General features: G+C 44.0%; 1 protein-coding gene across 7 annotated transcripts in view; it reads left to right on the top strand.

Annotated features, from left to right (window-relative positions):
• The first annotated feature begins 14,299 nt into the window (after window positions 1–14,299).
• The window catches only part of ZNF827 (zinc finger protein 827), a 159,082-nt gene continuing 146,444 nt past the window's right edge, over window positions 14,300–26,937 (top strand). For 6 of the 7 annotated variants that reach the window (XR_002088380.2, XM_019481519.2, XM_059722006.1 and 3 more), the window contains exon 1: window positions 14,300–14,881. Coding sequence is in view for 6 of the 7 variants with exons in the window: in XM_019481519.2 (XP_019337064.2) it covers window positions 14,839–14,881 (43 nt within the window). In the remaining variant the exon portion in view is untranslated. The remainder of the gene's footprint in view (window positions 14,882–26,937) is intronic. The other variant, XM_019481518.2, reaches the window with a different exon arrangement.

A 26,937-nucleotide genomic window follows, 5' to 3' on the forward strand; every position in this document is an offset into this window, starting at 1 on the left:
AACTGTTCCATACAGTTCTTTCTTTCCAGTTGTTTTTTATGGTAATTTTCTTTTGCTATAATGACCCCAAGAGACTGAGTTAAAAACAAATATAAGAAAAGCCAAAGCTGAGGCCAAAATACACCCAATATTTTCTACTATCTCAAAACAATAGGGCATACTCTTAACGACTTTCTAAAAATGCACCCTATTGTGCTTGTTAATTAAAAGATTTATTACACATTTCAACTTTAACTTTGACTTGGAGGACCAAATTTCTTTTGGGTTTGACTCTGCTGATTCTGAAAATTAACATCAGAGATGCATTTGGTCATTTATTTCAAGCAATGTTCAGAGTTTTACTTCAAATAGGTTTGTTTTGTTTTAAGGCAGAGTTATTCAGTTATTGTAATGAGGCTCAGTCCATGGAAAATAGTAATGTTAGTGGTTGGAACTATGAATGTTACCACATGGGAAAGCTTTCAATCAACAGATCAATGAAACCGAGTAGTCTCTGTAATTAATAGTTAACGCTTCATAACAAATGGCACAATTGGACACAACACTAAGAAATGTTATTATAGTCTGTTCTCCTCTCTTATGTTCTCTGACACCCCTAGGGAGTGAGAGTTAACATGTTCAGGTTAGCTCTTCCCTGGTTATGCTCTGCTGCATACAGAGAAGGCACAATACAGGCAAATGTGTCAGCTGCCTACTTTCAGCTACAGTGCCAGAATCTGATTTGGGACTCGTGCATTTTTCCACAGTGCTCCCACAGAGCTAAAGCTCAGCAATTTAGAAACACTCCCTGGACGAAAACAAAGCAAGGAGGCCTGCCTCCTCCTTCAGAGCCCATATATGGATTACGGGCCACTCTGAAACTGTTATGCTGACTTAAATGAGCATGCCCAGAGAGAACAGCGGACATGGACACATGGCGAGGACTGTCAGAAGAACACTGACAACACCCCTACAGCTGCCCTCTCTTAAAGGGAAACACATGTGTCTTGCTTATGCCTGCCAGCATTTTGCTAACAGACATTTATGGGTTGGGCTCTTGAAGGGAACAGAGTGAAGGAAAATGCATCTAATGGGCAAGCTGTTTGTTTGGGTTTGTTTTGTTTTTTTGCAGGGGGGGGGTGTTAAAAATATTCCCCCCAAACCAAGAATAAGAACTGGAAAAAATATCTCTAAGAACAAAATGAGCACTTTAAAGGCATTGGTTTTGCTATGGGCACACATCTCTCTCAACCACCTGATGCCAATTATTTTATGGCAAAATACATCAAGAAAGTATGATGGAATTTAAAAGGCAGTAGTGGTTTTAGGCTAATGAAATATCATTTTCTGTCTCTGTTTATAAGATGAAAAATTACTTAAATTAATGTTTGGATTTTATTTTTGTGCTCATAAAGTCAGTCATTTCTTTCATCTGCTAATCACAAGCAAACAAGAGTTGGCCTAAAACCAATAATTCTACAGTCATGACTTCTTATGGTTGTGACTATGTCTGTACCACCTTGTGTCTCTCTCAGCAAGGACTTTTGAGGTATTCCCTACGGGAAGCAATAAGGGAAGTTTCTACCAGAAGTTAAAAAAGTAGTAGTCTAAGACCGGAATCACTGGAGACTTGCTGGAGACATTGGCTTCTTATAGGAAATATCTACAATAGAGACTTCTGCTGGTGTAGGTCTGGGATGTGAGGAAATGTGATTTCTGACTGATACACCTCTATGAACTGAAATCCTTGGGATACACACAGCCATGTAAGAAAACTGTTTTTACTGATATAGCTCATTTTAGTGCTTATACTGTACCAATACAAAGTGCAGGTGTTATCAATATGAGCTATGACTAGAAAGAAGAATCAATGGTATTAGAAGACTCATGGAAGACGATGCAGATGCAAATCCTTTACTATTAATCCCTTAGAAAAGAGCAACCTGAGTACTTCAAGAGGGCCAAAGACAGGTTTGCCAATATTCATGGAGGTGGTCAGATCTTAAGATCAATTATTCCAGAAATTTACCAAGCAGTAGTTTAGAGAGGGGGAGGGAAGATGATGGTTATTTTCAACAGTGGGTTGAAACCAGTGCAGGATAGGAAGATAAATGAGGGAAAGGATATAACGACCAAGTTCAGGTATCCATTCAAGTTAAGAATGTACTCCAGGATGGAACTGCATCACTTCATAAGCAAAATGAAATGGGAGAGATCAGGAGAGGAATAGAGAGTTGAAGGAGTTGACAGACTGGAAGTAATGCAATAAACCATCTAAGCCAACTGGGTCCAAATGTTTTACCTTTAAGGGTGTTTATTTTATCAAGCATCTTCTGATGGGGTGGCTGAGATACCTGCTCATCTCTGGAGGTTTGGAAACTGTGGATTTTTAGCATGTATAAAAGAGCAGCTCTGTACTTTATAAATAACATGCAGCCATGGCATTTGGGAATGGTCCTTTTAAATAAAGGTGCTCCATGAGGAAAGGACAGCTGTGGTGAGGGCCTTCAGGAATTTAAGAAGTGAACTGGTGAAAGATGGGCTCTCTTGTTTTCATCAGATCTTGCATGATGTTTTCACATTTTTTAATAACCAGCAAATCCCGAGGCACAAGCCTGCTGAGCACAGACGAAGGGTTGACTCTGAGAGAGAGGAAACTGTATGGAACGCAAAGAGACTAACAAAATGGATTAAAGGTACATTAAAAGCGGATTAAAAGATATGGGAGAAAGAGGAGGTACTGGGTGCATTGGCTGAAGAAGATCAACTCTGGTCATCTGCCAGTAACTGTTTACATTATGGTAGTGTGCCTGTTGGAAGTAGAGCTGTACAGACTTATTAAAAAAGGACAGTCCTTGCCTTGGAGGCCCTGTAACATAATCCCTCAATTTTGCTACCAACACATCTTCAGGGCTTTTCAGCCCTGGTCACTGAATAGCTTATTATAATTTCCCTGTTAAATATCAGAAAGATATTCTTCTTCTTTAATTCCCCTTTAGCTTGGCACCCGCTTCATCTCCCTTCTTCTTAGGCTTCCTTGAAAAATCAGTCCTTGACCTCAGGATCTTCTGGAAACAACATACACAGATGCTGCCACCCTTCCAAATTCATTTGATGCCATTTGCTATGTATACACTCTTAGGGAACAATATAAAAAAAAGGGCGTTGTGATACAGTTGACAGATGTGATATTTTGTGCCCCTAGAGGGCCACCTGACTTACATTCTTAATGATCTCTAGCAACAAGAATGAAAGACAATGTATTTGTTTTCTTATTAGGCATATTACAATACACTGAAACCAACAACTCCCGTCCCCCTTACAAATAAATCATTATATAGGTATGTAAAAATGTATAGAAAACACAGCTACTAAAAATACTGCTGTGTTGGATCTTTACTCTATTATTCAGTTCCCTTGAGATCCCACCCTTTTATCAGGAAATACTTTCTGCCCAAACTCTTTCAATCTTCCATTGATTTGACTTATGTAAAATGATCCCCAAACGCAGAAAAAGGTAGAGAAAGGAGCAATCCTATTCTCTTCTCTGATTTCCTTCTCAGAGAAATAGGACTGAAACACACAAATATGAAGAGTTTGTGGTCTGCGGAAGTAGATGGGAAGGCCATGCTACTCCAGTTGAGTACGTTTTATCATTATTTCATTTATCAAAAGGAGACTGTGAATCAGTAGGGATTCCTTGATAAACATTACCTGTTAAATAAAGGAAAACCTAATATTAAGAGTTGGCGGATGTGCTCAGTGAATTAACCTGACTGGTATTAAGTTCAGTTGGATATCTATGTTTGTGTAAGCTAATTCCAAAACCCATGCATTAGTATCATATTTAGGAATGAGAAAAGCCAATGGACACAGTGTTACCAGCCTCCCCTTCCCTGTTACAGACACTGTTTTTCCTGTATCCTACATCTGGTTTAGGCCATGTTACCTCTGTCTTTATCCTCATCATGTCCCTTTCCAAAATGAGAACATTTGCACTTATGAGATAATCAAGCTCTTCCTTTGGAAATTAAATCTTAAGGACAAGTGGCTGCTCTTTGAGGGACATGACTTCCTTGTTGGGTAAGCACTCACATTGAGAACTAGCTTGTGACATCTGGGTACAGCTACTATCCACTGCTGATATTCACTGTATTTTTCGCTTAATAAGCGGACTATAACAGGGCGGGCAAAATCTGACCCGCAGGCCAGATCAGGCTGTGGCAGACTCCACTTCCCAGCAGCCCCTCCCCTCATTGCTGCTGCTGGTTTCCCTGGAGACCCCAGGAGTGGCAGCACCGTGACAGCATGAGGCCAGGGTTTCCACAGAGACCAACCCCAGCAGCGTTGGTAGGAGCTGGCCACGGAGCTGCTCTGGGGCTGGGATCCTGTGGTGGTAACAGCGTGGTCTGGAGCTGGGGCAGAGCTGCAATCCACTGACCATGTGCCCCAGGCAGGGGCTTGCAGGCAGTGGATCACAGCTCTGCCCTAGCTCCAGACCACGCTGTCACTACTGCAAGATGCCATCCCCAGCCTCAGAGCGGCTCCCTGCCCAGCCATGTGTCCTGCCAGTGCTGCTGGGCCAGTAGCCATGGAAACCCTAGCCCCATGCTGTCACGGCACCGCCACTCCTGGGGTCTCTATGGAAACTGGCCACAGTGATATGGGCAGGGCCTGCTGGGAAGTAGTGGATCCAGCTGGCGGTCAGATTCCATTTTGCCCACCCCTGGACTGTAATCACAGAAGCTCTTCTGAGGCTGGAGTGATATTGGGATAAAATAACAATTGCAAATAATAATTTTTATCCTGTCTGCAACTAGTCAGATAAGAAGTTGATGTTTGGTGCGATGACCCGTTCATAGGACAGGGGGTGGATGGAGCACTCAAAACTTTCTCCTTCGGGTTCTGTTTCAACTGGACGTGACTGTTTAGGACTGGAAGTTATACATTCAGACGTTACACAGGTCTCCCTCACTTTATGCGGGTTCTGTATGTGCGAATTCGCTCTTACGCAATGACCCTTTTTGTACCAAAAATGTGTTATATGCAAGATAAATTCACTCTTATGTGATTGGTGTCATGAAAACCCACATTCAGCTGCTTTGTGTGGTGCATTTGGGAGTGATGAGCACCAAAATATAGTCTCTTGTGTAGATCTGTGCCCCTTGCTCGTTGTCTGCGACACGTTTCTGTAGTTGCCATCCGCATTATGGTAATGTTCACCACCACCCTCTGCTTGTGTGGACTGTCTGCTGTTGGTGAGTACCAACATCGTCTAATAAAAGTGGTAGAAATGGGTCTGGGGGTCAGTACAGTCGAGGTTTTGGAATGCATCCATATTTGTTACATTGTAAAGTGGGTTCCCTTCATGTGAATTCAAGTTACGCACCATTTTCCAGTAACACATGTACAGCATGAAGTGAGGGAAACCTGTAAAGAGATGGGCATAAAATGAAGATTTCAAAATATTTTGGGGCCTATTCCATTTTATTCGCTGCTCATTCCACATCTACGTGAGGCCTTCTAAGGTAAAGATCCAAACTTTAATACACATGCACAAATCCAGCACTCTGGTTTTATTGATTAGAGGGGACCCCACTTATCTTTTCTGATATCCCGAGATGAGACAAGCTAAGCAGCTGCCCCCTGAAAGTCTCCTGTATCTCCTTTCACCTCCCCTTTCCCCTCAGTCATCCTATATTATTCCTTTGTTCCTCGCTCAGTTGGCTGTTCGCCCTTTGTCTATTACAGCCCCCCCTGCTCTCACACCTATTCTTAACATTTACCAACTTTTACGCCTGTAACTTTTTATGTAAATCATTTATCTAATATGTTTATGCACAGATAATTTGCATATTACTATAAACATTAAACTTGAGACATTAGTTGGGTTTAGTGCTGGTGAAAGGCATTGGACAGAGTATATTTTCACTGAACAGTGGGAATGTGTGTGTGTTGTGGGGAGAGGCAGGGAGGAAGACATTTTTTGACATTAGTCAAAAGAGAGGGGATACCAGTGTCTCAGTGGCTTCCTTTTCTCTGCCTCCAAGCCCCATGGAACAGCAACAGGACAAGAAAGGATCACTCCGAGTAGGAGACAGGCTACATGACTGCCAGCTCTGTAGGTTCCTCAGTCAGTTTTGGTAGTGGCCAGGCTGAACTTAGTATAATCTCTCCTGCTTGCCCAGGGCTTAGGCAGTTGCCAAGCTTTCAGTCTGGATGTTGGGAACATATGACTGTGGGCTTCTGTGTGAGCTGTCACATGAGACACATGACACTTAACAACACCGCCGCATTAAGTGACCTCCTGGTTGCTATATCCATCTAGCATCCTAAAACTTCCTGTCTTCTCACATGTTCCCTCTTTCTGTAGGTACAGTCATGATCTCAACACATCCATATTTTCCTGCCCACTACAAACTCTTATCACATTGTTCCTTCTCTATGTTCTTTATGTAACTAGAGTAGTGAAAAGAGCATGTGGAAATTAGTCTCCTTTGCTCAGTGAGCGTGAGAATTTGGCAAAGTCATCTTCTACACCACCCTTACTCCACTGCAGCATGGAGTCATATGAGGGTGTACCATCAAGTACACAGTGCTGCTTGGTGGAGAGGGACAGTGCCCTGGCCCTTCACCCAGTAGTGTAGATGCCTCTGCACAGAACTTGAAGTGGGCTATGTAGCATTGCTGAGAGTGCCCTTAGTCTGCCTCCAAGCTAGTTAGCCCATCTGCTGAGATGCAGCTACATTGCTTCCAGCTTAATCAGCAGTCCACCTGGAGCAGTGAGGCATGCTTGAGGGTAATGCTGCTGCAACCAAGGATGGTAAGCTTGTTGTACAAACATAATGAATGCCAGCCCTCAAAGACTAAAGCAGTCTCAGGTTTGGTCTCCTGACCCACACTGTTCACACAAAACCAGTCAGAAAAAAATGTAGAGCTGTAACTGATTCCCTGAAAAAAAATATCCCCACCTTTGCTTTGTACAGCAGGCCCTAATGGTACATGTAACAAGCTTTAGAAGGAAATCAACCTGGGGACCAGCAAAATGTTAACCTAAAGCAAAATGAGAATCATGAAAGCTCTGGGTCTAATTCTGATCTAACTGATGTAAGCTATGGGATATGCTGTAGGTGCCGGATGGTTTGTGGGGATGGGGGGGAGACGGAGATACAGAGAGAGGCTGCCCTGCCCAAGATGAGCTATGGTAGCCCATGCTAGGCGCTGGGCAAAAGCAGGATGCAGCAGCAGGTTCGCTCGCTGCTGTTGGGACCCTTCTGGCTGCAGCCACCCGGAGCCCATGTCAGGGCCAGGGGCTGAAGCTGCTGAAGCTGCTGCCTGCACACCCCCTACCCCAGCTCATCTGTCCATGACCTCATCCCACATAGGAAAGTTTGATGAGCTGTTGCAGGATTGGAATGGAGAGGTGCTGACCTGGCCTGCGATAGCTCCCCAAAACTCCCTATGTGGTGTGCAGGCCCAAATAATTGCCCCCTGCTACTTTAGAAATATAATTTATTTAGACAACGTAGTGACTGATGCAAGTCAGAAACCATTTGCTCTAACTGGTGAAATAAAAATCATAAAAACTTCCTTGTGCAAATCATAAGAAAAAATCCCAAACTAGTTGAATTACATTAAGAATGAATTACATTAAGAATATAGTTATTGATATAAGCCTAGAACAATAAACATCATACGGGGACTTGACATGCAATTAAATCTCCTAGTTTACACAGTGTGTAGGATTATTTACCTGTGGGGATTTAAAGGTAGTCACTATGCTAGGATACTTTTAGTATTGATTTTTTTGTAATAGGAATTGGGATTTGTCCTTTGTTACATGCATGCAAACAGAAGCAAAATGTAAAAACACATAAATATCCTTTATAGTAATAGTGGTAAAGATGTGCATTGTAACCAGAAGTATCTTACGGTATAGTTCTTACAAAACAATTAAGGCTAGCTTATTTGTTAGGTTTGTTAGAGATACTGACAAAATCAATTGTGCTTTCAATTTTAGATATTAGCTTGCCAAGTTGCACTTTTCCTTCTCCATGCCTTTCAGTTCTGCGGGCATGCAGAATATACTGAAATTCACAAAAATCTTGATCTTCAGAAGCTCCAAGACAATTCTTATTCCTATAGACTGCAAGCTCACAAGCATGTTGTAGACAGTCAAAGAGTGAAAAAAGTATCTGTGATTTCAGGTGGGAAAGAAACCAAAAATCAGTGTGCAGGGTTGTTACTGTAGGGTCAGAGTCAGTGTACTGTTTTATTAGATAATGTGCTGAGAAACTTTTGGTTGCTGATGTTTAGGAGGAATGCAGGGTAAGTTTTCTTGCTTAACAACTAAAGGGTGTGACTGAATAGTTTAGGGCTCCTGGGCTACACAACATGTCACCTTTAGGTAATTGATTCTAATCTGTCCTCAGGCAGTAATGATCAAAAGCAGGGCTCTCCAACTTCTAAGTGGATGTGATGGGGAGGAAGGGTCACATTCCCCTCTGGCCATATGAGCAGGAACAATATAGCCCCCTACCCTGCTGTGCCATGCTCCCAGGTGCACTCACCACTGCACCCTATGCAGGACTCCTCACTATTGCATGGAACTATCCAATAAGAGACACCCCTATGTCCCTTATTGTACCATACACCTAGGTGCCTCCCGATGCATTTTGCTCCCCTCTGCTACCACTTCCTACACCCACCCTGCTGCACTACATGCAGGGTGCCTCCTTGCTGCACTGGGTGCTCCAACTTGTGCTTGGTTCGCTGGCTGCGAGTTCCTCTGCTGCATTGGAGTACTTGGGCACCCTCAGCTGCAAGCTCCCGGACACTGAGGTGCACCATTCTGCACTGACCCACCCCCTGGAGCAAGGGCAGGAAACAGAAGCTGGAGGGAGGGGGAACCTACAGCCCCTTGCTGCTGCTGGAGCAATGGGAGAGCAGCAGTCAGGTGAGAGCCTGGGGGGGTTGCAATTTTTGCCCTTGTGGGCTTCACATGGCCTTTGAGGCACCAGTTCGACAGCCCTCATCAAAAGCCATCCCTATGTGATGGCTGTTCTGTGGCCTCTGTGAAACAAGTAGTTAGCTTTGCTTATTATTGACTTATTTCTTGCTATGTCTTATTATTATTACAAATCCACTTATGGAGAATTTGTAAACATAGGGAGTAGCTGGTGGGTACTGCAAGCTGTTATGCTATGGGGTTGACTTTTTATTTACATGTTACTCTAGAACAAAGAAGAACTTACAGTCAAATCTTCTCTCTGACTGTCCTGCAAACAGTTGGGAGTACAGGACCAATAATATTGACAGAGAAGAGAAGGGGGTTTAAGAGACTGAGGCAGGTGTGTCCTCTCAAATGAGTCTAACCTTATGTGTTAGATCAGGGGTGTCCAACCCTTTTGAATGTGGGGCCGGATCATGAACTTTTTATCACCCAGTGGGCCGTCAGGAGCGGGCACTCGCGCAGCCTGTCTGGGCCTGGGGTCACAGGGGTCAAGGGGTGCTGCCTGACCCCACCGTGCCCTCCCTGCCACCTGGGCAGCCTCGAGGATGCTCCCACACCTGTGCACCTGAGCTCAGCAGCCTGGGGGATATGTGGGGACTGTACAGGGGGGTGTGGGATGTGCAGGGACACCCCGCTGCCCCCTCTCACCCAGGGCAGCCCGAGCCCAAGCGGCAGGGGTCCCTCCCTCCCCAGGGCCTGCGACTCACCACCCCCAGTGTGATGTCTGCGGGCATGGGGGGATGCGGGGAGGCAGAAGCGGCACCGGCTTCCTGCCCCGACAGCCACAGCAGCAGCAACAGCAGTATCTCCCGCAAGCCTGGCCGTGGCATCCCTCCGAGCCGGCATCTACTCCCCCTGCACCCGACCACCCGCTGCACTGCGACCTGCTCCAGCCCACACGGCCTGTGGGGGCCAGCGCAGGGCGCGGCCGGCATACAAATGAGGAAGGCAGGGATGGGGCTAGGAACAGAAACCCTGCAATGTGGGAGAGGGGAGGAGCTGGCATGCAAATGAGGAAGGGAAGGCTGGGGCGAGGAAGGGACACTGTGAAATGAGGGGGGAGGGAAGGAGCCGCACTGCGTCGGCAATGTCAATATGACATGGTGAGTGTGGGAACCTTGTCCCTTCCCCAGCCCTTCAGCAACCATTAGGAAGCTGCTAAGGGGCTGGGGGAGGGACAAGGGGTGGGAATGAAAGTAAACAGTATTTACTTTCGTTTCCCGTCGCAGCACCACAGGTCTCAGAAAATGGCTTGGCGGGCCGCATGGCGGCCTGTGGGCCATATGTTGGACAATCCTGTGTTAGACTGTAATGTCCTTTCTGTCCAGGAAAAATGAATAATCTAAATAAAACAGGTCCCCCATATGCACAGTTAGGTTCATTCAAGTGACTTACCACAATAGTTTGGGATAGGTTGGGATGTTATGCTTATGCTTTCAGTTGGGATGGCTTGATACTTTAGAGATGGCCTTCATTTGCTTACAAATGGCTCTTTTTTACAACCATTGAATTTGCTAAAAAAAAAATAAATAAATAACAAAAAAATACTATCAATATAGGAAAAAATTTAGTTTGCCATTCTTGGGTTTCTCATTTACAACTCTTTTAAGCATCTTTTACATATTTGTCACCGTGCAAATAATGACTAGGATTCCATATTTCATAAGGAATGGTAGGAACCCAGGTAGGCAAGGTTCTTTGGGTAGATGTGATATCTTCTATTAGATCTACTGAGTAGTTGGAAAAATGTTCTTTCAGGGACAGTCACCCTTTGTTAGGCATAGGGAGTCTTTGCTGGTCTGACTCTCCTTGGAGTCTCAGACCAGCAGAGACTCCCTATACCTAAGGAAGGGTGACTGCACCTGAAAGCTTGCTAAGAAATTTTTTCCAACTGCTCAGTTGGTCTAATAAAAGATATCCCATCTACCCAAAGAAACGTGCCTGCCTATGTCCTTAGACCAACACGGCTACAACCAAAAACCCAGGAACCCAGGTAGAACTACAGCATCAATACATAGACATTTCCAGCTGAACATAGAATAGGAAGGAAGTATTTTACATGGTTTATCATGTATTACTTCAAGTAAGTTGCTTGCACTACTTGCCTCAGCTTCTTCATCTGTGACATGGGGATAAAATAATAGTAATAATAGTAATAACAATAATATCTATAAAGATCCAAATCTACTCTGCCTTCTGCCTGACTTTAGACAAACACAGCTAACTACCTCTCTCTGTTACTGCTGATAATATGCCACACTCACACGGGCTTTACTGAGGTTAAATTAATGTGTGTCTGCAGCAAAGTTTGTTGTTGAGGAGTTAGTTATTATATTTAATAATTTGTATTACTATATTAGAAGAAACTGCCTGTGAAGGATTAAAAATCTGAGAATGCTCAACAGTGTGGTTAGGGGCATTTTTTCATCCTTTTAAAACCATTCAACCATTCAACCATTAGCAATATAATGGAAGTTGAACAAAGAAATTATTTTATAACATTAATCATTTGCTATAAGTGAATAAATAAAAACATGGAGCTAAGACCATTGCATCTCTGATTTACATGATGTACTTGGCTAAATATATGGTATATCAATTATCTACAGCCTGTGCAATATTTAGCTACAGTACCCATAGGCGAGATTACAATAAAGTTGTCTCCATATGGGTTATTTCCACGTTGACTAGTGGAAACTCCACAAGTTCGGACTTAATGGAACAGGATAAAAACTGGCTTGGCAAACCATCAGATCGCTCAAGATTTATGAAGGCCAAGGCCACTCATAGACACCGCGCTACTGTTTTGCTTTAGTTGTTGCAGCCTCCTTTACTCCCAAAAAGGGGTTTTCAAATTGTGAAAAGGAAATCAGTATTTTTTTTATTAATCCTGATGTCTGTATTATTCTATTCTAGAAATCCATGTGGATTAGAAGGGGAAGAAATGATAATTCAGACAGCAAAAGTTTCCCCCACTCTGTCCTCCCTTGATTTCTGTAGAGGTGCTAAAGGAGGTTTGCCATGAGGCCTGTGGTAAAATCATGAAGGCACCACTCTTCTTGCTTGAATTATCCACCCTATTGTCTCCTTTACTAGCAGGAATATTTTGACAGAGCAGCAACTGGAACTCAAAACCTCTGTGTAGTTCACCAACAAAAAGTTGTCATTAGGATATATTTTAAAAGAAGATATATTTTAGAAGTCCTTAGTGCTAGAATCAATATTGTCACTTATCAAAATTATGTTGCTGAAGTCCCATGTACCTAAAAGTTTAATATTAAAGATAAGGTTCTCATATAAGATTTTAATTGTAACCAAGGGTTTCTTGTGGTTCTTGTACTAATTTTATAGAACATGTCCAGTCAAAACAGCATGGTATGGAGGTTAGGCTAGGACTTGAAGAATTCCTATTTGGCTATAGATTAGGTTTGCCTTAAGGCAAGTTGTTTAACATTTGGGGTTGTCTTCACTGCTGGAATGAAGTTCTTTTTTTACTACAGAGTAAAACATGAGATAGCTGGTAAAAACACAGAAAAGTTTGGGCACCTTAAATGTACTATGTGAACTAAGTGAGGTAAGCCCAATGTCCACATGGGGTTGATACTGGCAAGTTTACTTTGTAGTAAAACCAGAGTACCTTTTCTTTTTCATGCTTTTAATCCAGGATAGCCTTTATATTAGTTATCTAGAAGAAAAAAAGCACTTTTTTTTTTAGTGGAGAAGACAAGGTGTTTTTTTCCAGCTGTAAAATGGGTATAATAATACTTAATATAGCACGGCTGCAAATTAATAAAATGCATGCATGTATATTGTGATTTAAAGATGAGGAGTAAAATGTGATTGCTGTATGTATATCTGTCTAGTTAGTTATTTATAAAATAAGAGTGTTTTGAAATTAGCAGGATAAAATGTAATGTGATAAAATGATGAGTCAGATTGTCAAAAGCAAAAAAAATAAAAACCCAACAAAAAGGTATACATAGCAGAATAATGCATTTTTTATTTTTGCTACATATGACTCATGATTTATATTATGTATTCTACTAAGTTCAAAGCTTTCTTACACAAAAAGAGAACTATATGAAACAAGTGTGCTTCAAATCATTTTACTTGAATTGCAGTAGGTTTTAGAGTTTAAATCATTAACAACCTCTGAGTGAACTTTTATCCAAATGACTGCAAGTCACAAAGAGAACACTTCTCTTTTACGAAGTACCTTTTGTGCTTTAGTGAGACCCCTTTTCTATTCCCCCCCTTCATGTTCTTCTCTAAAGAAAGATGTGTGATTTGTGAAGTAATGGAAATATATATCAGTTAATGAAAACTGTTATTGCGGGTTTCTAATGTATACTGGAATTGCTTCAGGATAAAGCTTCCTATACCTGCGTTACAGCAGGCAAAAAGTACATTTCGGAAGTCAAGATAACTGTGTGCACTGTAGGAGTATCATGTCACAGTTAAATCAACCATTAGGGGTGACCTAATCTTGATTCCCCCCCACTTTTTTTTTGTCAAGGAGTTGTGATTTTTATGCTGACTGCATTTTTTTCAGGATTTAAAAAAAAATCATTAGAAATTTTCAAAGCCTGATACCATAGCATGGGATTTATCCACCAGCCTTTCTTCACTGTTTCTAGATAAACAGTTTCTCTTTCCAAGGGGGAGCCCCCCTGCACTCCCATCATTCAAGCTGCATGTTGTAAGGAGCCCCCTGCACCCCATCATTCAAGATGCATGTTGTAAGGAGCCCCCTGCACCCCATCATTCAAGCTGCATGTTGTAAGGAGCCCCCTGCACCTCCAGCATTCAAGCTGCATGTTGTAAAGAGCACCCTGCACCTCCAGCATTCAAGCTGCATGTTGTAAGGAGCCCCCTGCACCTCCAGCATTCAAGTTGCATCCCACCCAAACCCCACAGAATGATGTTTGAAAATCTTGCCATTTTCTGAAGAACAGCCCCCAATCCCTCCTCCATCAGGTTTTTTCCTCCTCCTTTAAAAAAGGAAATCATGTATTTTGTATGTTGTTTGACATGTCGAATGAATGGGAACGACCGAAACACTCACAAACTAAGCCATCCACCCCCCCTCCCCCCGCAACATCCCTTTCCCAGCTCGAAAGACAAGTGGGTGAGGAATGGAGGAGCTGCCTCCTTGCCTTGAACCCTTCCTAAGAGGAGCGCTTGCAAGCCGGTGTCTAAAGTGCAGCCTGGGGGCACCTTCCTCTTTGCTCTGCCTGTGTGTGCGTGTGTGTGTCTCGTCTCCCTCCCTCCCTCCCTCCCTCCTCCCCAGCCTGTGTGAGAGCTGTGCTGCCGCCGCCGCCGCCGCTGCCCTTTGATCCCTGCATTAGTGTTAGTTAGGGGCTTGGAGACACACAGGGAGCAGCCATCGACACCGCCGCACCAGCCCTCATTATTGACACGGCACAGAGCGCGCACACACACACACACACCCGCTCGCGCGGCTCTCCCAGAGATTAGATCCATTTCCATTGAGGAATATTGCGACCAAGGGACAAGCCAGGTGCACGACCGGGGGGGGGAGGGGGAAAAAGCCAACGAGAGGCATCAAAAAAAAAGAAGAAAAAAAAAGAAGCAAGAGGACGAGGGGGAAAAAAAAAAGCAAAAGGAAAAAAAAAAGCCCCTGGTCGCAGGAGAAGCCGCTTCCACCTCTTCCCCCAGGAGCAGAGGACAACCACCCCCGCTGCCAGCCAGCCAGCCAGCCAGCCAGCCGGGGCCCCGCTTTGTGCCTGCGCCTGCCCCCCTGGCTGTTTGATTTGATCTCCCAGGCAAACCAAGGAGGAGAATGTGAAGGAGGGAAAAAAAAGCCAGGATAAGAAGGGGGGAAAATGCCCAGGAGGAAGCAGGAGCAGCCCAAGCGCCTCTCATCACGTAAGTGCCCCCCCTTGTCTTTGCCCCTTCGCCCCCCGGCCCCCCCCGGCGCCGCCCGCTGCGGGAGTTTAGGGTTACAGAGGTGAGGCGGACAAAGACACCGCCTGGGTTAGTCCTCTTTTAGGTCTGAGCGCAGGCAGCCATGTTGGTGATGAACAGCCTTGTGCCCTTTTAATTTTTTCCCCCCTCTCCGCTCGCTCCTTCCCCCGCGCCCGCTGCCCCCGCGCCTCCCCCGGCCCCCATGGCCCCGCGGCGGGATTGGGATCGGGGCCGGGGCGGGCGGTGCGGGTCCCCCGGCGGGGGCAGCCGCGGAGCGGGGCGGGGAGAGGGGGCAGGGCAGGGCAGGGCGGGCGGCATGGAGCCGCCGGGAGGTCCGTCTCCGGCCAAAGGTGGCGGCTCGGGCCGGAGCCCGCGGGGCGGCGGGGGGGCGCGGGGCTGGCCGCCACCGCCGCGGGGGGAGCGGGGGGTGGAGGCGGCTCGTGGCAGGCGAGGTTCCTGCAGAGCGGAGCGGGGCTGTAATGCGAGCGGGGTCAAGGCGAGGCTGCCCCGGGCTGCGGCCGGGCGCCCCCGCCGGGCGCGCGCGCGCGCACACACACACACACACACACACACACGCGCGCGCGCGCTCACACACACACACACACACACGTTGACACAGCTTCCCCCTTCTCTGTCTCTTTGCAAAACAGTTAACTTTTCCGCCTGTCTCCGGCTCTCTGGCGGCGGGAGGCGCAGAGATGCTGAAGGGGGAAGGCGAGAAGCGGGTGGACTGGGGGGGAACGCCGACGACACAAATATGAACCTAAAAAAAATCCCCTGCGGGGCGGGGTCACGCTCCCGGCTCCGGCGCAGCTGCCCCTGGCGGCGCCCCGGGCGCGGGGGCCGCTCGTGCGGCAAGGCCGGGGGCGGTCACCTGAAGTTCACCCCGTGTGTGTGTGTGTGTGTGTGTGTGTGTGTGTGTGTGTGTGTGTGTGTGTGTGTCCCCGCTGCAGGCGGCGCGATCGATCCCCTCTGCCCGCGGCTCCGGAGAGATGCAGCGCAAGGGGCGGGGGCGGCTGGGGCACGGCCTCCCCGGGCGCCGAGGCAGAGGTCGAGCAAGAAATTGCACTTGGCAGCTCCCCGCATATTTCTCCCCCCGCCCCTTCCTCTCCGCCGCGCAGGGCTCGGGGTTGAGCCTCGACTCGCCCCCGCGCGGCGCGTCCTGTCCCGGCCCGGTCCCCCGGCTGCCCGCGAGGGGCCGGGGTTCAGGGCAGGGCAGCGGGGCTGTCCCCTTCCCCTTCCTTATTTCTGTGTCAAACTTCCACCAAAGAGCAACTGCGCGAGGGGGGAAGCGGCTGGTTTGGGGAAGGGGAAGGGGGGCAGGATGGGCCGGGTCCGGTGCGGTGCGGTGCGGTGCGGCGCGGCGCGGCGTGTGGGGGGGGCGGGGATCCGCTGGCTCCGCCGGCTCCGCCGGCAGCTGCAGCCTGCCCCGCCGCTGACCTTGACCCTGACCCGGTGCGACTACCCTCTGTCTGTCTCTAGGGCTGAGATGAAATTCCGTCTCCATTTTAGCTCGCTCAGGGTGTGCCTCTCCTGTGCTCCGGCTGTGCTGCTGATCGTGCTCAGTTCTGGGCGCTGCCTTTTTTATTTCTGGCTTTCTCAGCCCCCTCTAGGTTGCAGGCTACTGAGTAGTACTACCCTCCCCCCCCCCCCCCCAAAAAAAAAAAATACAAACCCCAAGCTTGCCCTTCCCATCCCCTGCTCCAATAAAGTAAGGCTCTCTGAAGTCAGAAGCGGTGGGCTTTGCTAAAGTGCTGTGCAAAATCTAGATTGCGAGTCTGTTTGCGCTCCTCAAGTTAAACCATGTGGGCACGTTTCATCTTATCCCTGATGCTGTAGGCATAGATTTCTTCTTTTTTTTTCCCCCAGTGTTCCTTCATTTATTTCTTTATTTTTCTTGCTGGGCTCTATGGTTTTGCAGGCAGGATTGAAAGGTAGTTGTGGCAAATAATGTGAGATTCTTCCTGGTTTATCCAGCGGCTGCTTTGTGCTCATTTTGTCCTCCAGATTTCGAAAATGCCTGGGGAGTTCATTGCAGTCAGTGTGCAAATGCTGCCAACACTGATTTGTGTGTGTGTGTGTGATGCTTTTCATGAGTACCAAATGCAAAATCTATTTGGATTCTGTGACCTACCGTGGAAAATTGAGTTTTAATTATGTGTTTCCTTTGACTAGAAACACCATGTATGCTCTGCTTAACAATACCCCTAACCTGCCCAGGTCGCAGAGCTGAAAACACAGGTCTGGAAACTAGATTATTTAAGGTTGTGCTCTCAACCTTAACTCTGCCCCCTCCCCCCCTTTTTCCACCCAGCGCGTTCACTCACAACCTGATGCAGTTATAAATTATGCAGTCCCTTGCTTATTCTTAAGTGCAATAATATAAAGTGCAAATATTGTTGTGCAGGTAAAGTTGCATGTAACATCTAATTGTATTGTGTATGGCAGACTCATCAGTGTGTGTCAATTAAAGTCAATCAATATGGCAACTAGGCAGTAAAACGTTGCTGTGGCATACGATGGGTTATCTATAGCTGGGAAGATGCTTAAAATTTGCTGATGTGTATAGGATACTGAAGCATGCGTGTAACTTAGACAAACACTCCTGTTGACTTTAATAACACTTTTTATAGGACTGTGCCATAAAGTTAAACATATTTGTAAGTATTTTCAGGAACTGACTCAAGTTTTTTGGTGAACTGTTTTATCACCTGTATGGCACCTTAGGAAGTTTGTGCTGCCCCTTGAAAAGAAGTTGTATTATATATGGGTACCACTTAAGGCCTTAGCTCTGTACTTATGCCAGCTCCCATTCATGGAAACCCTGGCATGAAAACTTACAAGTACTTGCAGGGTTGGAGTCTAAACTATGTAAACGCATACCTTCATGGAAAAGTTATGTGAAGAGTCTATAAATGTTATATTGGATCATTGTGACAGTCAAAACAGTTTAAGTACAAGAGAATGAAAAAGTTTCAAGATCATCATCATGTGTTGAGGTAGCAGAAAAAGTTTAATGTTGCATTATTTGAAAAGATGTGATGATATTGTACTGACATGCATTTGTACAGAGGGGTACACCTCTGAAAATTAAAGCTGAGCCTGCAGAAATATCGTTGTCATCTCCCTAGTTCTTTGAATGTTTACCCCCTTTAACAATAAGGCATATTTTTAATTGAATGTCCTCATTTTAGGAAAAAGTACATTCATAATCAGAAACTTTTGAGCTAAGTACCACCAAAATGCCTACCTCCCACCCTCTATAGAAGAGAGCATCTCCTGATTTTTAAAGGTGCAAGTGAATGAGACAAAGACTTAAATTCCTTGGAATTCATGGCACATCCCTGGTCTATATTAACTGCATTTTTTTTCACCGAACTCCCAAATTAAATATATATTTTCAGTATCCCCTTCTTTAACTTACACACCTTGCAATGCCATTTATTAAAAATTTGCCATGCATGTGTAGAGTATGATTTCCAAATGCTCATAGTTCAGAGAAATCAATCAGTTTCCACTGAACTACTCAGATATGGTATACACCTCTCTCTCATGGGGAAGACTGTTTACTTTTTTTCCCTTCCACTACTTCAGTGCTGAGGCCTAACCAAATAGGTGCAGGTGTGAATCTTAAGAGGTTTTGTTTGTTTTCTCACTGTTCTACTTTCTCTCCACCATGGCTTTTAAGAGTGACTGAATTATGTTTTAGAACAAAATTCACTCTCTGGTATAGGCCAGGCCTGAAAAAATGTCATCCTGAAAAGTGAAAGTTTCAAAAGGGGCTGAGGAATGAAACCAGGTGTTTAAAATGGAAACCATAAAGTAACCTTAATTACAGCGCTCACTACTGCTTGAGCTTTAATTCAGTCCTAAGGGCATCTAAGCTGTGCCCATATAAGCTCGCATGGTGACATTATTTATACGGTTTACATTAGTTATATAATATAAAAAAATGATCTGGATGCTGTTTCCAACACTTTTGAACCCCATTGCTACTGTCTGAAAAATGTGTTTAATTTGGTATAAATTGCAGCAATACTCTTTGAATATACTTTGTTCTAGGACAACAGTTCTCAACCAGAACATCATGGCATGCTGTGAGATCCTTTTAAGGATGATGTGGGGTGCCTCGCATTATTAGCACTGTTAGGTGTGCAAACAGTTACACCTGTTTCACAAGATAAACCCAGGGATTTTCAATAGGAATCAATAGTGTCAAAAGCCTTTCTGACCTAATGTTGCCTTTCTGAGTTTTTTGTAACAGAGGAATTGCTCTGTTTTTTTTCTATTTTTTTTCTACAGTCAAAAAACAAGTGAAAGTTAAGAGTGGCATTTTCCCAGGGGTACCCTGAGTCTAACAAGGGGTATCTCACATCTAAATATGTTGAGAACCACTGCTCAAGGAATAGGTGCAGTTTTGGCACAACATCAGTATAGCCAAAACTAAATTCTGCAAGGGGACAGTGGCTTATAGGTAGGGCACAGTGCTGGACATTCACTCATCCTATTTTAAAGCTTCTGACTGCTGCTTATTCCAGAGTCAAATTTACCACAGCCTGTACAGTTCTGTACAGCCTTTTATTTTACTTTTTTATCATTGAAATTTATTGACAAAGAGCATAAAGAAAATTTTGCTAGAGAAATAAATTCAGTATTATTTAAAGCTTCATTCTTTTTTGTTGTGGGACTTGTTAGGTAAAGCCTTCAGCATACTTTATGGATGGGCCTTTAAAAAGGCAGGCAATATGTCAAAAAACTCTTTTGCCTTCATGAAGAACTCAAGAGTTGCCTGTGAAACAAGAGGCTTTTATCAGCAACAGGAGTCTCTCTCTCTCTCATGGTAGTATTTATTACCTTACTTGCAGACATCACATGTACAGGGGGAAGCTTTTAACATAGTTTCTATTTATTATTTTTAACCTCTTGCCACTGTAGGGGTCATGATATAGCTCATTGCTGATAAGAAAAACCATGTAGGGAAAATTATTATTCTTAGTATGATTGGGTTAATAATTTCATCACTATCATCACAGTTATCCTGGTGGTATTGTGGTGCACCTTTTAACTGAACAGCAGTGTGAGAAGCATGGAGTGCTGTCTGCCTTACTCCATGAAAAAATACTAATTCTGTCAGATTCTTCCCATTGTTAATCCAGTTCTTCCCATATGCCCAAATAAATTAGGTATGTGCTTTAGGTCAGCAAAAGAGAAAAGAAGCAACATCTTCAGTTTGTATTTTTAATAATTTCGTAACATTATATTGGGTCACTTGTCAAAAGTCGCACAATGGTGGTATGTGTCTTAGCGTTGTCTGATAGTACAAAACATTAATAAATCACGCTGCTGGAGCATAAATTGAACTGCCAAAGGGCCAGTGTTGCAGCTCACTCAGCCATGTATGCTTTTAGGTTCTTTTGAATGGGATTTGGGATAGGGTGAGGATGCCAATGGGTCTAAAGTACAAATGCAAACTTCTAATAGTGCCAATAGAAGGATCTAGTGTGATAAGGCAAAGTTGTAGGGTAGGGAGTATAGGAAGACAACAGGACAACGTATGTTTTTTTCTTTTAATGCTTGGGAAAACAGCTAAATAATGTAACTTCTGCTTGTGTGACAGTGCTTTTCCTCTTTCTTCTTCATATGTAAGAAGGCTGGGGATAGGAAGAATGAAGTTTAAAAAAAATTAACAGTCAGGAGGAGCTGGTTTGTTCAAAGTGAAGTATTTGTAATTTCCTATAATTTAATCAAACCAGATCCCAGAACAAGATAATGAGAGCATGACCTACAAAAGGGAACTTTTTGGAAGTTAAAAGGGTTTTTACTTTGAGGCTTCACGAGCCATGTGATTTGTCATGATGAAGCACATTATAGAAGATTCCCTCCCCCCCGAAAATAAATCATGATCTCAACATCAGTTCAGATGGCTGTCAAGAACTAATTTGGCTTATGCTTAGAGTCCCTTTCCTGTTACAGCTACTCCAGAGTCACACTTGAGGAGTGTATTTTGTAAATAATGATGTTGTGCCCAGTTTCTGATGTACCATTTTCTGCTGCCTAGTTTGCTGAGTGTAGTACTGTAATTCATACCATTTAGGTGTAAGTGTACAAAACACTTCATGGTGTATGGAGGCTGAAATATCTACTGTCATGTTTTATAAGAAAATAATGTGCAAAAGCTCAGACCTCAGAATAGCTAACACTACATGATGGACTCTAGTTTCAGGGTTTTTTTTCACCTGCAAGCAGTCTTGTATTTTCATTCTAAGTTTATAAATTATATTTTTATGGCATGAAAGTACAGTACATGACTAGATGCTGAAGCAAAGAGTCTTGGGAAGGTGAATATTATCATTCCCCAAAGCCTACTTTTAGAGGGAATTTCTACTGCTACAAAAGAGTTTCATAAATTAAAACAATGGAACTTTAGGTTTGATTCTGATCTTAAATACCTGGGTGTATGTTCTTGGGTATTTGTAAAATCAACTACTGGATCTACATACATGTGCTGCATTCTAGCTAATTTTACAAAACATTCAGTCATTTTAGTAGCTCTTCATTTTCACAGACTGACCCAGGGTCATAGTCAATGCAGTAAGTATTGTGCTCCCAAATGGCAATTTCTCTTTTCCTGATGTATCCCTGTCGGCATTAGGAAGCTGATTTCCTCTTGGGGCAAAACATGAACATTTTGGGATACTTAATCCTAGCCTGTCACCTCAACAGAGGTACAGTTCTGTCTCTTAATGTTCCTCCCACCCTGTGAAGGATTTCCTGCTTCATAAGGTAATTCCACTGGATAATGAGCTCTCTACTTAATACAAAGAAAACCCTTACTTCTTTTCTGCAGGACAGGTGGAATTTAAGACCCCAGGCTCCAAGACACTAAATTCATTTAGAGTTTCCAGAGATGAAAAACCATCTCTCTCTTCCTAGGGATATAAAAGAAGGCAGTTGAAGAGAAGGAAAAAACTTATCCATCTTTCACTCCAGCATTTTGCATATGGAATGGGATGGTGAAAAGAGCAGAGCAAGATATACTTGAGCATCAGGCAAAAACACAGGAAGAGAATAAATTACAGAGTGGAGCAAACTGTCTAAAATTTCTGGAAAAAACCCTCAATTTTCTTTCCCGGGTCAGACTGATAGAAGGCCTGGGAGGGAAAAGGCTTTTGTGTAAATGACCAATGGTTTGATTAACTGTTCTTTGGCAGAAGTTACCTTATGTATGTACTAAGTGGTAAAGGTTCTTGAAAGCTGGTTGGCTAAGGCACCAGCCAAGAAAATGAAATGATGCCCCAAACAACTGAACCATTCCATCGCCTTTGCTTAAAACTCCTCTTATCAGAAAAACAAAGTCTCACAGCCCTTTACTCTTGTCTAGCCCTTTGTCTCCAGGGATCTTACCAACTTTGCAGACCTTCTTCCAGGGCTTCAGAGCCATCTGGTTTGTGCTTCTTGCAGGAGTCTCCCTCTCAGGCCTTCTGTTTGATAGGTATGAGAGGTGAAGAGCCCTCTTCCAGGCTTTTTCTTGAACCCAGGTCTTTCCAATTTGCTCCCCTACCAAAGAGGTTAGGAGGTTTATATACAGTCACCTGAAAGGCACATGTCAAAGTCCAGGCATGCAGCCCAAAAAATACAGTTCCCAGTTGTAAAGGCTTATAACAGGTGCAGAGGTATGTGCCTGTATCCCAAGGCCCTATACACTGTTACAGTTATAAAGTTTGATAGTATATTCATGGACAGAATGAAAGCTCTGGTGAATTCTTGACAATCAGTAACAATTGCATTTTATTTAGAAAAAGCATAAAGAAATTTGTGATTTTTTTGCCACTAGTTTGAGACTAGGATCTGGCCCAAAAGTTTTAGCTTAGCTATTGCTCCTTTAATAAAGATGTAGTTGTCTGTGGACCTCCTTTAGACTTAATTTTGCTAGTATTGTAGTACTGGTAAAGAAGAGCCATTTCCAGGAAACAAACTTTTAGTTGGGATGAATTAAAATGGGAAGCAGGGATCCGTTACCAACAGCTTGATACTTATGTCACTGAAAAGTAAGTTAAGCAGGCAAGTGAATCGGTAATTAGAAACAAACTGCCTAGTTCTGCAGTGTGCTTTTTCATTTATAGGCAGAACATTTCCCCTGTAGGGCACTTTCAAATCCAGACCTGGTGACTTGCAAGTGAGGCCTGGTTCCTTCTCTCTCTGTGTGCGTGTCTCTCTCTCTCTCTCTCTCTCTCTCTCTCTCTCTCTCTCTCTTTTTTAAATTTGTAGCAAGAATTGAGGGGGTGGAGTTATTCTTGAGCCACTTATGAATTTCTTCTCCACCTAGGCTAGCTATATTGGGCCCTTCCAAGCTCCCTGAGATAAGATAGAACATCATTAAGGGTGCTTTGATTGATGCCCTGCTTGGGCTCTCATGCACCCCCTGTGCTGGGAACTGGGGTGACATTGACCCAGTTTGCCGATTCTTCATTGACACAGGATACTTTGGGGGAAGAGAAAACTTTCTTTCCACTTTAAAGGTTTGGGGTTTTTTGTGGGGGGAGGTAGGTGGGGAGGGCTATACTACCACAGTGGTATAAATGAGTCTTAACATAACTGTAGAGATGAACAGAGCAATGTAGTGCTGGATAGATCTACCAGAGCTCTAAATGAGCGAATTTGGGTCCTGGAAGCAATATTTACATGTTGCTCATCCTGGACTAATTTACCCATGCCAGTACACTATGTGGCTTCTGGTATCGAAGCTGGCTTTTTTAGAGCAATGTAAACATATCATCTCGAGAATAGGACTGTTGAAGCCATAGCATTTGAAGGCACCTCAGTGTGAAATGAGTTGGTAAAGTCAGCAGCATTCCTAGTAGAGAAATATAGGTTAAAAAAAAAATCAAATTGACAGACCTGTTGTCTGCCTCAGCAGAGAAGTCAGAGATGGGGACTGGAGATGACATTTCCCTCTATGTCCTGGATATGGCTGTGTCTACATGAGCATAAACATTTGGTTCCACGGGAACAACTAGCAGCAGTACACCTTGTGCCACTGTTAGTTGTCCCCGGGGAACACCTGTGCCACCCACTGTCTGGCCAGCACTGGCTGGGCCCAGCAGCCTTACCTGGGTTCTTGAGGGCCTTCTGGGGCTGCAGCGGCAGCAATCTTGCTGCTCAGAGCCTGGCCAACAGCTGGAGTGTGGCTCTGGCCGCCTAGGCTCTGGTTTTGAGCAGCACACGCTGTCCCGATGTGTGCTGCTCTGCTTTTGTTTGGCACGGGTTTTTTTGATCCCTGGATATCCAGGGGTCAGCCCCCCCCCCAATGCGCTGCTCCCTTGCAGTGTGGAGAACAGCTGAATATGCAGCACCACATCCCGCACAGCTGTGCTTGTGTGGACACAGCCTCTGAGGGTATGGATGCACTGTTGGGAAAGGGTTTAGAAGTGCCTTGTGGCTGTTGATACTATAGTTATTCTGTAGGTATCGATAGGATTGGTTTCCTCTACCGTAAAGTTGGCACAAGTCCTAAATTTTCTTTAAAATAAAGCAAGGTTTGAAGAAAACCTGTTTTTCAGTCAGTGCTAGAACACAGATTATATGACCTCTGACCTCTGTTAAGGTTATAAGATGGGGCAGTACCTTGAATGATCAGTCTAGGAGCGAGCGGTGCCTATTCCACTCGGAGAGGACTGCTTTGCTGTATTAGCCCACAACTATGAGTAGCTTCCTAATCCTCTCTCATTTGGCTCTGCTTGTTAACCCCAAGCAATCCTCTCAGGGGCACAGAAAGCAGCTGTCTTTGGTAGAAAACACAGCATGGCAAAACAAACACTTCTTGGTGCTTCGCTTAGATATGTTACTGTAATGTCGTCTTTGTGGGAGGAATTAAAAACCCAGAGAATAGCATTTACCATGTTTTAATTTGACGTTAGGAAAGAGAGAAATTAAATTACAGGGGGCTCAGTTCCTGTGACATTTATAGGGTGGGAGTAATTTCACAAGCTAGAAACAGGAAAACAACCTAAAACCTGTCTTTGAATAGGTGAGAATGTTATAGACTTACAGTACCTGGGGTGAGCAGGAGAGAGCAAAGATAAGCGTGTATGGTAAATCAGATGCACATCATTATCCACAATATCTTGCAGAAGAAATTGCGTAGCAAAATTTATGACAAACCAATTAAAAACAAAGATCTTTGTTAGAGCTGCCACACTGTCCTGATGTCACCTGTTGTGCCTGAATATGGCACTACATATGGTATGTGAGAGTCCCTTTATTTTGTAACCCCTTGATGGAGGATCTAAGCACAATAGGGATAATTAAGAGCACTGAAGCAGTTTGAACTGAGACTTTGTTTTGTTTATCACAGCCTAAGTGCTGCCATACATAAGGCTTTTTAATTGATTTCCTTGTTTCTTCTATTATGTTAGTCACCTGAAAAACTCTTATAAAGCTAGTCCACAGCAATAGCTCCAAATACTGTAGTCACACTTCTATAAGATGTAGCATTTTGAAATCACTGTGGTATTTTTATAAAAAGAAAAAAAAAATAAGTACAGCAGTCTCTGTAGTTACCTTCCAAACCTTGAATAATTACAATGGTTTCACTGAGTTCAAATTAACTTTATTTTTAAATAAGAACTTAAAATAGACAGTACACATTTGTTAGCAATAGGCCAGATTCACAGCTTCACTCCTGTGCCTTTGCACTGCTCAGTTGATGCAAAGTCAGTGGAAATTGCCTTTGTTATCCCAGATGGGGCTTCCCATGGCACGCGGGAGTTCCCACTGGGTACAGAGATGGAATAACTGTTTTATATGTACCTAACTCTTAGACACCCTGTATAGGGTGTGTGTCAAGGTTGATAAGTGATGGAGAGAGGACTGGCTGGAGCACACACTGCTGCAGTTTTTCTCAGCTAATGGTCCCCTGCCAAGTGACGTAGGTTAGAGCAGTCCCCAGGCAGCTTTAACCTGTATTGCGACTGCATCAGAACTGAATGGGGAATTGGAGAGCTGCAGATGGCTTTACAGGGCTTCTCTTCTTGGTGGCACCAGATAATCTGTTCCCATTATGTACACTACATAATAGCATGCCTGGTTTTGTTTTTTTTAGAATATTTTGGTGGATTCTTTATAATTGCTAGTAAGGAGCCGTCTGAACAGAAGATTTTTAGAAGCAGCAAAGAAAATAAGGTATTTCATTTACTCTCAAAGGGAAAAAGAAACAAAATACTGAATTGGCCAAAGCAATGCCAACGTAAACCCAAGGCAGTTCTTCAGAACTGTAGCAAGTTCTTTAATCCTGCATAATTTACCAGGAAGCAGCCAGGACCTAGGCTGAGGGACCATCTGGGAGCTTCTGCAGGATCTAACCATTATTCTTTAAAATGTTGCCTCTAGCCCTCTTGGTTCTGGGGGAAAAATCATTTCAAACTAGAGGAACACATAAACTAATAGTGAATTTCCATTTCTGTATTAGCTTTGATAGCCTTCAAATCCATCCTAGGTACTTACCTAGAAAACTCACAGGACAAAGAGGGCTTCAACTCTAGGGTTCTTATTTTCTTTTGGATCAGCTTGGAACTTCCATTTAGAGGTGGCCCCTTAAGCTTACACTTTGCAGGGCACTTTTTTTTTCTCTTTGTCCCCTGTACGGTTTTTAAAGAGACAAGAACCTCTGTGAACAAGCTGGTGGTCATGAGAGACCTTTAGCATTCAGGAGATTATCTATTGTTTTTTAATGAAGGGATGTTAGTCTGTTTGCAATATCTGGTTTAGATCACTGTCTGAACCTATGGGCATCAAGAAGATGAATCAGTTATACCAGGTTCTTCATCAGGGCTATTGATATTTTCTTCACCTGACTATTTACTGGAACTCTGACATATCTTGAAGGACTATCAAGTACCTTCATATCTAGGAAAAGACTAAGGAACGCCTCTTCTTTCTGTTTCCTTATTTACTGTCTTCATTACCTCAGTACCTATGAGCCTCAATCATAGACCATAACTTCATTGTGCGAAGAGCCT

Source organism: Alligator mississippiensis, chromosome 2 (genome assembly GCF_030867095.1).
Source record: "Alligator mississippiensis isolate rAllMis1 chromosome 2, rAllMis1, whole genome shotgun sequence".
NCBI lineage: Eukaryota > Metazoa > Chordata > Crocodylia > Alligatoridae > Alligator > Alligator mississippiensis.